This window comes from Tachyglossus aculeatus, chromosome 4 (genome assembly GCF_015852505.1).
Source record: "Tachyglossus aculeatus isolate mTacAcu1 chromosome 4, mTacAcu1.pri, whole genome shotgun sequence".
NCBI classification, from domain to species: Eukaryota; Metazoa; Chordata; class Mammalia; order Monotremata; family Tachyglossidae; genus Tachyglossus; species Tachyglossus aculeatus.
Genome location: NC_052069.1, coordinates 105,660,420 through 105,677,968, shown reverse-complemented (window position 1 = coordinate 105,677,968; position 17,549 = coordinate 105,660,420). Strand labels below are relative to the sequence as shown.

General features: G+C 38.8%; 1 protein-coding gene across 1 annotated transcript in view; it reads right to left on the bottom strand.

The window, feature by feature from the left end:
• Positions 1-16,285, bottom strand: part of C5 (complement C5) — a 75,856-nt gene extending 59,571 nt beyond the window's left edge. The window contains exons 1-10 of the mRNA XM_038744589.1: positions 16,179-16,285; positions 12,105-12,297; positions 10,882-11,044; positions 10,084-10,154; positions 8,490-8,581; positions 7,432-7,514; positions 5,083-5,173; positions 4,373-4,487; positions 3,135-3,261; positions 2,702-2,817 (exon numbers count right to left, since the gene is read on the bottom strand). Coding sequence (XP_038600517.1) covers positions 2,702-2,817; positions 3,135-3,261; positions 4,373-4,487; positions 5,083-5,173; positions 7,432-7,514; positions 8,490-8,581; positions 10,084-10,154; positions 10,882-11,044; positions 12,105-12,297; positions 16,179-16,243 — 1,116 coding nt within the window. The 5' untranslated portion in view covers positions 16,244-16,285. The remainder of the gene's footprint in view (positions 1-2,701; positions 2,818-3,134; positions 3,262-4,372; positions 4,488-5,082; positions 5,174-7,431; positions 7,515-8,489; positions 8,582-10,083; positions 10,155-10,881; positions 11,045-12,104; positions 12,298-16,178) is intronic.
• Between the last annotated feature and the right edge of the window lie 1,264 nt (positions 16,286-17,549).

Sequence of the window (17,549 nt, the reverse complement as noted above, 5' to 3'; positions counted from 1 at the left end):
TGACGCTCAAGGGCCTAACAACCTAAGTGTCAGTTGCGTGGGCAGACAAATAGAACAATAAGGACATGACTTCCTCAACAATAAAAACAAGTTAAAATTCAACAATTGAAATAACAGTAAAATGTGTAATTCAAACAATGGAATACTTTTTGGAGGGACTGATGTTCTGGTCCAGGCACAACATCCTTGGGGAGTGAGGAACTGCTACAACTTTTCCCAGAGTTCCAAGATTTGTTCAGGGAAACTGGGGAATGGGGCTATGCTCCTGGGGTGACTGGCAGAGGAGGGAGGCTGCACCAAACATTGAGCAGAACCCAGCTATCCCTGGAATCCCAGTAAAAGATTTTTTTAAAAGTAATGTTATTAATAATATTAATATAATCAAGTAAAAAAATCTGTTATCAATCTACATTGGTTTGTATTGATTTCAATTATAGCATGATTATTAATACTTATTTACATTAATATCTCTCTTCTCCTCTAGACTGTAAGCCTTTTGTGGGCAGTGAAAGCATCTATCAACTCATATCATTACTCACTCCCCCATGCTCTTGGTACAGTGCTCTACACACATTAAGTACTTAATACCACTGACTGATGATTCTATTCATTCATTTAGTCATATTTATTGAACACGAATTGTGTGCAGACCACTGTATTATGCATTTGGGAGAATACAAAATGACAATAAGCACACATTCCCTGCCCACAGCAAGCTTATGGTCTAGAGGGGAAAATAGGGATTAATATAAATAAATAAATTACAGATATTTACTTAAGTGCTGTGGGACTGGGATGGGGGCAGAGCAAAGGAAACAAGTCAGAGCAATGCAGAAGGGAGTGGGAGATGAGGAAAGGTGGGACTTAGTCTAAGAAGGTCTCTTGGAGGAGATGTGCCTTCAATAAGGCTTTGAAAGAGGGGAGAACAATTGTCTGTTGATTTAATAATAATGGTGGCATTTCTATGTGCAAAGCACTGTTCTAAGCGCTGATTTGAAGATGGAGGGCATTCCAGCCAGAGTTAGGATGTGGGCTAGGGGCCAGCAAGACAGATGAGATCAAGGCATAGTGACAAGGTTAGCACTAGAGGAGCGAAATGTGTGGGCTGGGCTGTAGAAGGAGAGAAGCAAGGTGAGGTAGCAGGGGGCAAGGTGATGGAGTGCTTTAAAGCCAGTGGTCGGAGTTTTGGTTTGACGCGAAGGTGGATGGGTTATTTGACGAGTGAGGTGACATATCCTGAAAGTTTTTGTAAAAAAATGATCTGAGCAGCAGGGTGAAGTCTGGACTAGAATGGGGCTGGGAGGTCAATAAGGAGGCTGATGCAGTAATCCGGGGGAGATAGGATGAGAGATTGTTTTAATGCAGTAGTAGTTTGGATGGAGAGGAAAGGGCAGAGTTTAGCGATGTTGTGGTGGTCGAGCTGAATATGTGGATTGAATGAGAGACAGGAATCAAGGGTAACACCAAAGTTATGGCCTTGTGAGCTAGGAAGGATGGTGGTGCTGTCTACAGTGATGGGAAAGTCAGGGGGAGGACAAGGTTTGAATGGGAAGATAAGGAGTTCTGTTTTGGACATGCTAAGCTTGGAGGACATCCAAGTAGAGATGTCTTGAAGGCAGGAGGAAATGCAAGACTGCAGAGAGGAAGAGAGATCAGGGTTGGAGATGTAGATTTGGGTATCATCTGCATTGAAGTGGTGGTTGAAGCCAGGGGAGCGAATTAATTCTCCAAGGGAGTGGGTGTAGATGGAGAATAGAAGGGGACCCAGAACTGAACCTTGAGGGACCCTCACACTTAGGGGTTGGGAGGCAGAGGAGGAGCCCGTGAAAGAGACTGAGAATGAGTGGCCAGAAAGATCAGAGGAGAACCAGGAGAGGACAGTGTCAGTGGAGCCAATGTTGGGTAACGTTTCTAGGAGAAAGGGGTGGTCGACAGTGTCGAAGGCAGCTGAGAGGTTGAGGAGGATTAGGATCAAGCAGAGGCCACTGGATTTGGCAAGAAGGCCATTGGTGACATTGTGAGGTTGGTTTCAGTAGAGGGAAGGGGATGGAAGCTAGATTGGAGAGGGTCAAGGAGAGAATTGAAGGAGAGGAATTTGAGACAGCAGGTGCAGACAATTCACTCAAGGAGTTTGGAGAGGAATGGTAGGAGGGAGATGGGGCAACAACTGAAGGGAGATAACTGGAATCCAGTTAAATCTTCATTAATCATGTCAGTTCTTTAGAAACTCGTAAAATTTTGCATGCCTTTTCAAAAAAAAAAAGGAACAAATTTTTCATCATTTAATCAGGCATATGAAAATGTGTCCTCGATTTTCAACGAAAGACAATTTAAATTCATTTGATTTAGTTAAACTGGGACCTCTGCCATGGGGCTTCTGAACATATAGACAAAACTCATCTAAATTCATTCTAAATGAATTCCATTTTAAAATATGAAGCTCATATGACCAAATTAAATATTATTCCAAGTCTAGAGGCAAAAATTCCTCTTAAAGAAAGCCAGAGGATGACCAGCAGGGAAAGATCCCCCCAGATGGGAGTATTGGGCTTGTATCCGTGAGAAAGAGCTATAACCTCTTAGTAAAAATAAACTAAGAAAGTGGGAAAGTGAGAAGGGGAGGCTGTCAATTGGAGAATCTTAATAACCTGAGCAGAAAAATACAATGCCACTAGATATAGTGTTTCTCTTGTCCTCTAACCTTAATAGGAAATGTCATCCCAGGCTTCAGAAAGAGAGGAGTAGCAACCAAATTCAAACTGTAGGGAGACAGGACATATCTGACACCAACAAATTCTGCTTCTTCAGAAAATCCACCTAACAAAAGAAAACATATTTATCTTGGGGATTTTGTATAAAGTATATTTTGAAAAGATGATCTTCCAAGTGCTCATTTCATCTCCTTTATTTCCCATATTCTCTTAGGAACGCTTGTCATTATTTTATTCAGGGAAAGTTTACAGAGTTTAATTTCCCGAAGCATGAAAAAAGTATACCTATGCACTTCTTAGTTTGAAGGAATACCAATAATGTGGAAATTGCACCTTTTATCATATAATTTGGGTTTATTACCTGTAATTTACACATTACTTAGTTCAAGGGAATATTTGATGAGAACAAAGAAAAAGACTTACCTGAAGACTCCAGTACTGTTACAGCGATATAAAGGTATGCTTTGTCTACTTCTTCCAAACTTCGTAGCTCTAGTTCTTGAAGTGCCGTTTTACTATTTAAAGTGACCTGTGCAACTCCATTTGTCATCTGTAAGAAAAGACTACAGCCGTTGCTCAGAGAAGAGATTAAATTGCAATCAAATTAGCAAAACCTTTCCAGCCACAAATATTTTTTAGCAATCCACAACATTTTTCCTCTCCACTGACCACACTTTAAGTGATATAATAATACAGCTGATGGCAGTAAATTAAAGGATCTAAAGAGGACAGTATGACTACTTGGAGTTATACTTTTCGTTTTAAAATTTTCATGCTCCCACATCTTGATTTCTTCTCAGCTTGACCTGATCCTTTTCAGGTAGGGGACAACAAGTCCATATAAATTTACAGGGGTGGCTTAAACAGAATTCTAAAAGGAAATGAAATTGTTCATAGGTCATATATCACTATGGGCAAGACGAGCTTCACTAGTGGTAGTAAATAGGCCTGTTTATATGATGCCGCTACTCTTGGAGAGTTTGGGGACCAAAAATATGGCCTGGAGTTTCAAGAGTTAGTCTTTCTATCCCCTTAGGTCATTAGATGCATTACAGAGCAGCAGATGGAAACAAGCTGCTCCCATTCCTAAGGGCCAAAGCATTTCTAAATTAAATTCAATCAGTTGACCCAACAGAGAAAGTTCATCTTATTCCTACAGGAAGAAGAAGAAGATAAAAGGATAAAAATGGTACACCAAAAACATACCCAAACACATCCCCTTAGCTCAGAAATTCCTAGATTTTAAAATTTTCATGGTTTTTCTCAGTTCGGCATAATTTACTTAAATCGGTTTCATGATATTAAAACCTTCAGTGCGAAAAGTCTTTCTAAGTCAGTTCCATATGTTATTTGCCCAAGAGGCCAATTCAACCAGAGTATTTGACATTTGCTTAAAGAAGGAAATTGCTTTCTGCCATACCGCATAGCAAAATGAGGTGTTTTGTTTCTTTGAGTAAGAAACAATAATGAAATGGCTACTACTGTGTAATTAATGCTGGAAACTGACTGTACAAGGTATAAAAATACAGAATCGTGTATGAAGAGAAAAGTATGTGACCCTGCTTGAATATTTAAATACATTTGTAGACATATGTCTACATAAATGCAGTCTTGTATATGTACATACAACCTAAAATGAACAGAGCTTGGCCACTTCTCACCAGTGTCTCCTGGAATGCTCTACGCATCATTTTTTTCTCACTTTGTTCAATATCTTCTATTATCCCAAAATGGATGAAAACTTCTGCCTCAGCGACCTTCTTGTTATAAAAATAGCTGTGAAACAATAACACCAAAGGAGTGCTCCGTTAAAGTGACTGCTACAATGAAGTTGCAGACAAGATGTGATACTTAATAGTTCTGTCACTGGCATACAGCTGCTTCCTGGGCTGAAAAGGCTTCTTAGTTTCAGATGGGCTACTACTACAAAGATTAATTTTTGCAGTTGAAAATATCTTTAAGTGTATAAAGTGAATATAAATGTGAACTTTTACCATTTAGCCTTAGAACCAGCAAAGCATGAAGGCAAATGGCCCTACCAGCTGAAAGGAAACGTCTTTGAAGTGATGGTCTCCATAACTGATTCAGTTATTGTTTCTTGCAGAAGTTGCTAAAAATGTCAAATGTTTTTGGCTCTTTTTTACTGAGAGGTTTCCATTCTATGGAATAATCTGGTTGACTGCAACTGCTTTAATTTAGTAAACTCATTGATAAATGAATGACCCAAATCAAGTGTAAAAAGGTGAAACTAGGAGAAAGGTTCATATCCAGGATTTTAAAACTCTCAACATACACATATGTATATTTTGCTAGTGTTTTCTTGATTAACCTTCATTAGAACTAAACAGACCTGAAGAAAGAAGCTCCTTACCTAGCTTTAATAGTAATCTTGAACTCCTCAAATTCCTTATAGCTAATGAAGGTATTTTCTGGCTCTATGGAGATGGAGAAGTGCGGCATCACTGAAAATGAAACCAAAGGAAAGAAATATACTAGTTCAAATCTGGTTTAACCAAGAGGGCCAAGCAAACATTTTAAAGCACAGAATAATATAGTTTCAAATAACTGCCATATCATGCAGCAATCAGTATGCGGATTGCTCTCCTTAAGCCTAGGTTTCAGGAAGTTCGAAATACCAAGAGGAATATTTTTAAAAAACATGAATGAATGAATAGTCAATGGAAAATTCAGAAGTGCTGCAAGAGACTATCTTTAAATGCATACAGTGAAGACTGGATTAGCAGTAATGCGGTTTGTTTTTTCTTCAGACATATTAACATACATTAAAATTTCAACATCAGTAATGTGATCTTTAAATATGAAGGGAAATGTATATGCATGTATATAATTGTGAATTATATACACACATGTGTATGTATGTATGTATATGTATATATACATATTTGAAAGACTTTTGTCTGGGCTGAGGTAGTAAACAGTTCTGCTAACTATATTTCCTGTCTGACACTTTTCTTGGAATCCTGGTTCAGTTTTTTCTTCTAAAAAGCACTTGATAAGGGCTTATTATGTGTCAAACAAGTTAATTAGGATGGACACAGTCCCTGTCCTGCATGGGACTCACAGTCTAAATATGTTGGAGAAGCAGCATGGTTTAGTGGCTAGAGCATGAGCCTGAGAGTCAGAAGTTCATGAATTCTAATCCTGGCTCTGCCACTTCTCTGCTGTGTGACTTTGGGAAAGTCACTTCACTTTTCTGTGCCTCAATTACCTCATCTGTAAAATGGGGATTAAGAGTGTGAGCCCTATGTGGAACAGAGACTGTCCAACCTGATGACCTTGTATCTACCTTAGTGCTTAGAACAGTGCTTGGCATATAGTAAGCGCTTAATAGGTATCATAATTATTATTATTATTTTTGTTATTATTAAAGAGTATGAAAAAGAGAATGTTCTAGCAGCAATTACATCTACCTATGACTTAATAATAATGATAATAATAATACTTTCAAGTGCTTTCTATATGCCAAGCAGTGTACTAAGAGCTGGGGTAGATACTAGATAACCCAGTCCCACACTGAGTTCACAGTCTCAGTAAAAGGAAGAACAGGCACTGAATCTTCAATTTGGAGTTGAGGGAACTGAGGCACAGAGAAGTTAAGTGACTTGCCCAAGGTCATACGGCAGACAAGTGGCAGAGCTGGGATTAGAACCCGGGTCCTCTGAATCCCAGGCCTGGGCTCTGGGTGGACTGCCCAAAATCTCTGATTTTGCAAAACAACTGCTTTAACACGTTGGCTGTTCAAACTGCACTTTGATATTAAATATACGGAAATATTACTCATTAGTGTGTCACAGAATAGTTTGCTAAAGTACATTCAAGAATCTAATCTGCAGTGTGAGGAGGGGAGAAGGGAGAACAAGGGGAAGAATGGCTGGCATAAAGCCACATGAAGTTGCCCCCTTTTCCATCGACAAACAGGGGATCTACTCCCCTGTTTTTAGCAGCCTGTGTTCTTTTCAAGGCTAGATGTGGTTGGAAAGGTTAGGCCTGGCTGTGGGGAGGAATGAGAGTTGCCTGGGTGGTTTCCAGGGAGTCCAGAAATAGAACACAGGCTGCTGAAACAGGGGAGCAGCCAACCCCATTTTGAAAGCAAAGTAATGTATCAGTACAAAAGGGGACATTTTCATATGTCTTTATGCTGGCTTCCTTTGCCCTTTTCTCCATATCCAGGACCAAACTAAATCCAAAGAGTCAAGTAGCCACTTAACTTCCTTTATTTCTGGGGCTGGGTTGGGTGTAGTTACCTCTCAAGGAGGAGGGAGACGATCTAATTTGGGGGCCCCCTATAGTAGAATCCTGAAGGACCAGTCTTGAGAATGCTACTAATCTAATAACGTCAACTCTCTGCGTTTGATATAAATGTAGAAAAGGAAACTCTGAATGACTATATGAAGAATAAGCAAATTCTTAAAAAGAAATTCTTAGGCTAAAATATTCAACTGCTCTGCGAAATGTCAGGGTTAAGTTAAAATTAGCACAGTGAATAAAACCCAAATTAGCACGTTGCAGTGTTTCAAAAAAAAGTATCCTTCATTAGATTGTGAGCCCATTGTTGTAGAGGGATTGTCTCTGTTGCTGAATTGTACTTTCCAAGCACTTAGTACAGCGCTCTGCGCACAGTAAGCACTCAGTAAATATGATTAAATGAATTTTGAAATAAACTACTTTTATCCCTTTAAATGACTGAAAAAAAAGTTACCATATTCTTTAATCTCAAATGTTTTAGTGGCTGTTGTTATGAAGTCCGTCTTGTATTTGGCTTTGATTGTCCACACACCATATCTGCAGAACAAATATATTTTAATATGGCTTACAGACTGTCACCAAATGATATTTCTAAAATTATTACATTAAAAAAAACTTAATTCCATTTAAAAATTAATGCAAAGGTGCATATGTTCTAAATACTGATTTTTCTTTGTTGGGTTAAATCTAATCAATGAAGAAATTGCTTAATTTCTTTTTAATTTTCATATTACTAATTAATATAGTATACCATTTTGATGGTTTTGCATTCATAGGCAGAAATGGGTTTTGGCTGGATTCTAGCTCCTGTTGGAAGTGGAATTGATGCTTCTGGAATACTGACTTGCTTTGAAGATCTCATGTTGCATGATATTTGAGGAGCAGAACAGTCCTGAAACCTAATTACAACAAACTACTGCTACATACATTTCCTTCCATATATAAATAATATCAATAATTATTGCCTCAGAAAACGTATGGTAAAAGCTACTTCTGTCCACTTGATGCAATTCTGGGATTCTGAGACGTCCAAACCAGGTCTCATGTGAAATTATTTTAGATTCATTATTTACCATTTCCATAACACAGAATTTCAAATAATTTATGTACTACAAATGACTTTGACCCATTTTCCTAAAATTTACAGAGTAAAGAACACATGCATCTCACTCAATGAACCTCCAGCATCCCCTACAGGGCAGATGGCAAAGTAAAAAGAAAACATGCAAACATTTCTAAGTTAAACGCAGTGCAAGTGTTGCAGGGTATGTATGCATATATGAAAATGGAATGGCTTGTATTTATATGTGTTGGGATTTTGTTTGCTTCTTTTGTTTTAAAATTATCTTGAGAGCCTATCACAGACCCGTAGAAATGGGCCTAGAGGAACTGATCACCTGTAGGAGACTCCATATATAACTCTAATTCTCTGAACAGTGGGTAGTGTGCTTGTTTTAACTACTATTTTTTTTTTAAAAAAGGTTTTAATGGCAAACAATTGTTTTAATGTACTTAGGATTGAGAGGAATCTTGAAGTCAGGAAAGGAGACAATTCCAGTAAAATCCTTCTCTTCCAAAATTTCAACTTCTGCTCCATCTGGATCCTTGGAATGAAAAGAAAAGTTAAAGAATCAGTCAATCAATAGCATTCATTGAGGGATTACTGTGTGCAGGACAATGTACTAAGCGCTTGGGAGAGTACAAGAGAGTTGGTAGACATGTTCCCTGCCCAAAATGAACATACAGTCTGAATAAATAAGAGGTCTTCCTGAAGCAGTTTTTATGGTCTTTGTCTTTTACCTATTAACATGAAGCCTAAAATAATCATATTAAGTGCATACTACATCCTAACTTACTGTGCTAATCTGAACATAAAAAATGATGTGGAGAGTTGAAGAAAACCAAATCCTCTAGACTCGCTGTGGTCGGGGAATGTGTCTTGTTTATTGTTATATTTTACTTTCCCAACTGCTTAGTACAGTGCTCTACACACAGTAAGGGCTCAATAAATACGATTGACTGACTAAACCCATAGTTGAAAAAAAAGAGATATATTTAGTTAGAATGATCTTAATTGGCCAGTTGGTTAGCTAATTGTCTGAGTATCCCAAATCAGGAATAAAGTTGAGAGATAGGAATATGGGGACGAGAAACCTGAAATCAATTTTACCAAGGCAGGTTTTGAAGTCAGAATTTCTGGGGAATTGGACCCAAGACACAGATCTCCTGAGTGTGTGTTTGGACTATGGGTTTTGGAGCTGCCAATTTTAGGCTAGTGCTAAGTGTTTCAGTCACAAGACTCTAAATCTAAGGCCCCAAAGACACTCTAGTGGAGTTGCTACCTACTGGAATACTTCAGAGCAGAGGGTGTTTAAGTTAATGCCACCATTTTCATATCAATGCAACTAATGGATACAATTCCACCTGTCCCCAAACCCAATCAATTGCCCCACTCTGGCCCCATTAGTTCAGTTCTTCTCAATAAGGTGCCAGAGCTCTCCCCAAAGATGATCAACAGTAATAATAACGGTCATTCATTCATTCATTCAATCGAATTTATTGAGCGCTTACAGTGTGCAGAGCACTGTACTAAGCGCTTGGGAAGTACAAGTTGGCAACATATAGAGACGGTCCCTACCCAACAGTGGTCATGATGTTAATAATACTAATAAGAATAATAATTTGTTAAGTGCTTACTATGTGCCAAGCACTGTACTAAGCACTGGGGTAGGTACAATATAAGCAGTTTGAACACATCCCTGCCCCATATGGGGCTCGCATTCTAAATAGGAGGGAGTAGGATTTAATCTCTATTTAACAAAGAGGAAACTGAGGCACAGAGAAGTTGTGACTTGCCCAAGGTCACCCAGCAGTCAAGTAGCAAATTCAGCATTAGAACCCAGGTCCTCTGACCCCTAGGCCCATGCTCGTTTCACTAGACAACTGGCAAAGATGACTCAATAAACTTTGGCACAAATTAAGAAACGTAACAATATTTTTGATAGTAACTATATCTCCCCAAAACATGCTCACTTTATGAGAAAATGGAAAATGTTTCTCTTTTCTGTTTTCTAAAGTAGCATTGTTTCAATTAAAAATAACATACCACAAAAGTTAAGGTAGTGTCTCTCAGGGCTGGCTTCAGTTCTTCATTCAAAGAATAAAGTCTAACCTTTACTGAAAGAATAATATACAATGTTACGGATGCCAGTGAATTCCACTTCAAGTAAAAAAACTGATTAAATAATCCTATCATTTGGAATCTTCCCATCTCTAAAATTATCACACTTGAAAAAAATACCCTTTAGCCAGAAACATCTTAACATGAATGCAGGTAAGTAGATCATAACACATATTGCATAATTTCATGCTTGAATATAAATATTTTGATTGAGAATCAATGCAGTCAAACCCAGAGGCATACATTGTTGATTCATCCTCTTCTGGAAATAAACAAATTTCCAAATCTTCCTTATTAGGGCTAGAAGTAGTTATTTGAGCCAGATCTTACAACTTTAAACGTCAACGTTTGGGCTTCATAAACTTCTGCTTCATGCTGTTGAACCAATTTAGTTCTGAATAAACTATTGTAATTGCCTCAGGGTTTCCTTTGATTAAAAAAAAAATTTCTGGCAAAATCAAATGGATCTTAAATAAGAACAAAAAGCTAACACTTGTTTAAAAAAAAGACCTACTGACAATAACTCCAGGCATTCTCCTATCACAAGGCACAAACAAAAGCATCTTGATTAAATAAAAATTTCCCCTCACTTCCCAATAAAGCAGAGATTACTGGGTATCAGGGAGGAGATGTGTACAAATGATTTAAATCTGTACCCTGAAGCAACTTCAATTTATTAAATGCTTTCACTTTTACATACATAAATGAACACCTGATACTGACCAGACTGGTTAGGAGTGTAGATAAATTTGTCTGTTTGAATGAAGAGAAATCCGTTTTCATAACTTATTGGTATTCTTTTCTCTTTTGTGAAATGGTGAGATACAACTTCTAAATATATATGTGAAACTTGATCTCTTTCTTCAGATAGATCCTTTGGTTGTATCTGTAAAAAAATGTTGATGAATAATTCCAAACTGAGAAAGTAAGCTGATTTTACAATAAGCTCTGTGAAATTCATAAATTTTCATTTCATTCATTCAATCGTATTTATTGAGCGCTTACTGTGGGCAGAGCACTGTACTAAGCGCTTGGGAAGTACAAGTTGGCAACATACAGAGACGGTCCCTACCCAACAGTGGGCTCACAGTCTAGAAGGGGGAGACAGACAACAAAACAAAACGTATTAACAAAATATAAGAAATAGAATAAATATGTACAAATAAAATAGAGTAATAAATACGTACAAACATATATACATATATACAGGTGTTGTGGGGAGGGGAAGGAGGTAAGGCGGGTGGGATGGGGATGGGGAGGAGGGGGAGAGGAAGGAAGGGGCTCAGTCTGGGAAGGCCTCCTGGAGGAGGTGAGCTCTCAGTAGGGCCTTGAAGGGAGGAAGAGAGATAACTTGGCGGATGTGTGGAGGGAGGGCAATCCAGGCCAGGGGGAGGACGTAGGCCGGGGGTCGACGGTGGGACAGGTGAGAACAAGGCACGGTGAGGGGGTTAGCAGCAGAGAAGCGGAGGGTGCAGGCTGGGCTGTAGTCATATAACACTAGCATTAAAAAGAAAGATTTTGTTGGGGTCCGTTTCACTTGGAGAGTTCAATTTTTTTTTTTTAATTTCCAATTATAAACATTGGCCTCCAAAAATTTGATTTGTCCACACATCTGTCCATAAACCAACAATAAATAAAAATTATACTCTTTTGGGAAATAATCACCATTCTTTATGAGGCAAAAAAAAATCACACTGTATTTACATTAATTTCTACATATTTTAAATTGCATTAAAACTCAAACCATATCTCCTACTGATTTTTTCATTGGGGGCTTTTTTCCCCTTTTAAATCCTATGTACAGCCCAGTAAATTACAATGTAGGGAGAAAGCTGTTTTGGACATGTTTCCATGTTCTTAATTTTCTCATGAACTCAAAAGTATAGATGTTCTTTCAATTAAGCACATGATTAATAGAAAATAACACAATGTATTAAGTTACATACTGTTAGGGTTGCAGAATCTTGGAATTGATTTCCTGGAGATAAGTGGACATTGCCAGAAGAGTAACTAGTTCTTTTATCAGGATAGCTTTTGAGAGAAATGGTGGCATCAAACGCTTCAGTGTACCCAAAAGCTTGAATCACTACTTTCTCAGAAGCTCCAACCCGGAATAATTTGGGGGCTGCAATGACATACCTGTCGAAACAATTCAGTAAACGATTCAATTTATTTAAAGGACATGTTTTTGTAAAATTTACCCTTAAAAGCCCACCTTCAAAACTGTATGCATTTTTCTTAGGATGTCAAATGAACCCCATTAGTCTCAGAGGCTAAAAAAAAATGCAAGGCAAATGAGTCACCATCCCTACCTTTTCTTTCTAATGATTCACGTTGGACCCACTGTTCACATATCTTTTTAACGTCTCTATTTAACTCTCCTATTAGAGTATGGGCACCTTGTGGGCAGGGAACATGCCATTTTGCTATTTCTATACTCCCCAAGGACCTAACACAGTGCACTACTCAAAGAGCAACCAAAATGATTCAAATTGTGAAGCAACTTCCTAAGGAGGAAAGCCTAAAAAGATTAAGGCTCTTCAATCTAGAAAAGATGAAGAGTTGTGATTAATTGGTACCCACAAAGCCTTGAAACATTGTACCCCAAAATGATAAGATTATAAAAATCAGTAGTTAGTAGTGGTAACATTTATTGAACGCCCACTTGGTGCAGGGCACTGTAATATTTTCTTGTTAAGGACAGGGAATGCATTTATCAACTCTGTTATATTGTATACTACGGTGCATGGCCCATAGTAAGTGCTTAATAAATACTATTATTATTATTACTGGGAAGGGTGCATCACAACTTTTTATAGTGTGGCAAAACTATACTTTTTGGTTGACTATCTGTAACATTTTTGGATGCCACTGAACAATGGATATTTTTAATTTTTTGTTTACATTTTTGCCATCCTTTGGCTGTTTTGGAATAGCTTCCATGATGAGGAGTCTCAAATTTCAGGATGTGCTTAAATAATAATAATGCTTACTACATGCCAGGCACTGAACTAGGGGCTGGGGTGGATACAAGCAAATATGGTTGGACACAGTCTCTGTCCCAAGTGGGGCTCACAGTCTCAATCCCCATTTTACAGATGAGGTAACTGAGGCACAGGGAAGTGAAGTGACTTGCCCAAGGCCACATAGCAGACAAGTGGTGGAGTAGGAATTAGAACCCATGATCTTCTGACTCTCAGTCTCATGCCCTATCCACTACACCATGCTGCTAGAATCAATCAATATTGTACTAAGCGTTTGGGAGAGTACAGTATAACTGTGTTGGTAGACAAGTTCCCTGTCCAATATGAGCTTACATTCTAGAGGGGGAGATGGCTATAAATATAAATTATTTACAGATATATACATAAGTGCTGTGGGGCTGAGGAAGGAATGAGCAGCAGAGTGAAGTATGGACCGGAGAGAGGAGGGACAGGAGGCAGGGAGTTCAGTGAGAAGGCTGATAGTCTAATCAAGATGGGATAGGACAAGGGCTTGGATTAACGTGGTAGCAGTTTGGATGGAGATGAAAGGACAAGTTAGAGTGATGTCGTGGAGATTGAACCAACAGGATTGGGTGCCAGACTGAATATGTGGGTTGAATGAGAAAGATTGGTCAAAGATAATGCCAGGTTTATGGACTTGTGAGATAGGAAGGATGGTGGTGCTGTCTACAGTGATGGGAAAGTCATGGGGAGGGCAGGGTTTGGGTAGGAAGACAAGGAGTTCTGTTTTGGACATGATAGGTTTGAGGTGTCAGTGGGAGTTTGATGCATCAGTGGGACATCCAAGTGGGAGGAAATGAGAGACTGAAGGCAGGAGAAAATATGAGATTGCAGAGAAAAAGAGAGTTCAAGGCTAATGATGTAGATTTGGTAATCATCCATATAGAGATTGTAGTTGAAGTCACGGGGGCAAATGAGTTTTTCAAGAGAGTGGGTATGGATACAGAACACTAGGGGACCCAGAACGGAGCCTTGAGGGACTCTCATAGGTGGTGGAAGACAGAGGCAGAGCCTGTAAAAGACACTGAAAATGAGCAGCCACAGAGATAGGATGGGAACCATGAGAAGACAGTGTCACTGAAGCTAAGATTGGATAATGTTTCCAGAAGAAGGGAATGATAAGCTTGTTGAAGGCAGAGGAGAGGTCGAGAAGAATTAGGATGGACTAGAGGCCATTCAATTTGGCAAGGAGATCACTGGTGATCTTTAAGAGGGCAGTTGCTGTGGAGTGAAGGGGACTGGAAGGGGTTAAGGAGAGATTTGGAGCAAAGGAACTGGATACACTGAGTGTAGACTACTCACTACAAGAGTTTGGAGAGGAACGGTTGAAAGGAGATGATAACTGAAGGAAGCCGTGGGGTCAAGGGAGAGGTTTTTTTTTTTTTTTTAGGATAGCAGAGACACGAGTATGTTTGAAAGCAATGGAGAAAGTCATTGGAGAGCAAATAGTTGAAGATGGTGGTCAGGGAGGGAAGAAGAGAGAGGGCAAGTATCTTGATAAGGTGGGAAGGGATAGGTTTGGAGGCGAAGGTGGAGGGGAAGAGATCTCTTGAAATACTGCTGTGAAAGATGGAAGAGTTGAAGAAGGGGAAGGAGGAGGAAAGAACTGGAGAGGCACAGGAGATTTACAGGGAGATCATGTCTGATGGTTTCAATTTTCTCAATGTAGTAAAGGTCCAGGTCTTTAAATCAAGAGAAGGGAGGGAGAGGGATGGGGGCTTGAGAAAGGAGTTAAGTGTTTAAAACAACTGGCGAGGGCAATGACCATAGGAGCCGATCAAGATGGGAGTCAATTAATAATGTTGCCAGGCAGAGGAGAGGGAAAGAAGAAAGGTTTTTTTAAAAAAAGATTAATATGCTTTATTTATTGAGCGCCAACTGGGTGCAGAGTGCTGGACTAAGCGCTTGGAAAGTACCATTATTAATCTATTGATTTATTTTACTTGTACATATTTATTGTATTTATTTTATTTTGTTAATAATAATAATAATGGCATTTATTAAGCGCTTACTATGTGTGAAGCACTGTTCTAAGCACTGGGGAGGTTACAAGATGATCAAGTTCTCCCACAGGGGGCTCACAGTCTTAATCCCCATTTTACAGATGAGGTAACTGAGGCCCAGAGAAGTTAAGTGACTTGCCCAAAGTCACACAGCTGACAAATTGGCAGAGCCAGGATTTGAACCCATGACCTCTGACTCCAAAGCCCGTGCTCTTTCCACTTAGCCACGCTGCTTCTCCTTAGTACATAATATGTTAATATAATATGTTATATGTTAATATGTTTTGTTTTGTTGTCCGTCTCCCCCTTCTAACCTGTGAGCCCATTGTTGGGTAGGGACCGTCTCTAGATGCTGCCAACTTGGACTTCCCAAGCGCTTAGTACAGTGCTCTGCACACAGTAAGTGCTCAATAAATACGATTGAATGAATGAATGAATGAAGTGCTTGCAGAATGGTAGGTCCATTTTGGCAGTAACTAAACAATCCCAAACATAATCAGATAAAACATGTGGTAATAAGGTGAAAGTCTGTCACAAGTAGGAAAATTAAAGATTTGATGACATAATTTTCATTATTTAAATAGCTATTGTACTCATAATTATGAATATGTATTAACCAGTTTCAGAAGTCCTTAAAGTGATTAAAATCACATTTTTCAAATTTCCAAAGCGGAATCAGTCCTATAAAGAGTCCGTGCTTCACTTCAGTTCAAAATCTAACAGTTTGTATATCATATGAAAATGTAAAAACAAATATTTACTTCCAAGTGAATGTAAATAGTATATGTCAGGAAAAACTTCTACCTCAGAGTTTTTACCCCCGAAAATTAATCAAGTGAAGATCATTTTTTCTATCATTAAAAATTTGGCATTTTAGTTCTATTAAAGAGCATCATTTGCATTTCCATTGTAAATATGTAGTTATTTTCATATTCATACTGAATTGTATTTCATATTCTTCACTTATCACAATCAGGTTACTTTAGCAGCAAAGATGTATTGCTTTACTTACGTTTGTTCTTGACTCCAACTTCTTCCACAGAATATTAAAATACAGGTAACATGTAAAATATTCATGGCTGGAAGAGGCAATAAACCATTGAACCTAGTAGTGCCTACTGAAACTTTGGTGAAACTGCCCCTGGTTTTAGGTTAAATAAACTCAGACTGTGGAATTTGATTACAGAAGTGCTTTTGAGTTAATCATTAATGTCAAATATTGGAAACTGCTCTTTCAGAAATTTCCTGTAGGGAGTCGAAAAGTGACCTGAAAGCTTAATTAACTCTCTGAGATTAAATTTGGCAGGGTCCTACAGGATCTCAGACTAATCCTCTTTTGGTGGTGTTAGCACAGGAAAGGGGACCAGGAAAAGGAAAGTTATCGAAAGACGTGTGAGACAAACAGCTGTTTTCCCTATGCTCCAATCTTTCTACCCTAATCTGCTCCAGGTTAGGCTAACCCTGAGAAGTGGAGGTCCCGACCTTGATAGGCCTAAATTAGGCTACAGTCCGGTGACCCTAATCAACTAATCAGTGTTATTTATTGAGTTCCTGTTGAGTGCAAAACCCTGTATTAAACACTCGGGAGTACAAAGCACTGATTTAAAGATTTGGGAGAATACAGCAGAAGCAAAACGCACATTTTCTGCCCTGTTTTGGTGGTGAGGGGCAAGACAAAAATTATATACAAATAGTGGGAGCCCAAGGAAGAAAATGGAAACAACAGGTATTACACAAGTACTTCATGAGACAGCTGAATTACTAATCAAATATACAGTCATAATCAGCCTGAAGAATGTTAGGGGAACTAGGGAAGTCCTGGGTGGTCCTACAGCCTACTTACTTCTGGGTTACCTAAGGCCAGCTAAGACCCTAGAGGGGCTTCAACCTAATTAGACCCCTAAAGTGTCCCTAACAACACTGGATCAGAATGGATGCCAACAGATTCCTCCTTGAGACACCTGGGACTTGGCCAGAATCAAACGGGCCTCCAATGATTGTTGGGAGACACAACTGATTGAGATGTACAATGGGGCTGCAAATGCTTAAAAACAAGCTCTTGCCATGTCTTTGACAGGACCTAGGAGATTTCCGCCAGGGCTGTAAAGGACTCCCAAATAGTAGCTTTCTGAGCTATTAGCTCTTTGTGGGCAGAGTTTGTGTCTGCCATCTTCTGTTGTACTGTATTCTCCCAAATGCTTAGTACATAGTAAGCGCTCAATAAATACCATTGATAAGGATGATGATAATGAAATCTGCCATCTTCCAGTTCTCAATCCTCCTAAAATCCCTGCCCTCTTTTTGCCTCATGCTTTCAAAATGAAAAATTGCCATCTCTGAGCATAAACATTCCAAAACATGTTTGTATTTTCCAAAAAAATAG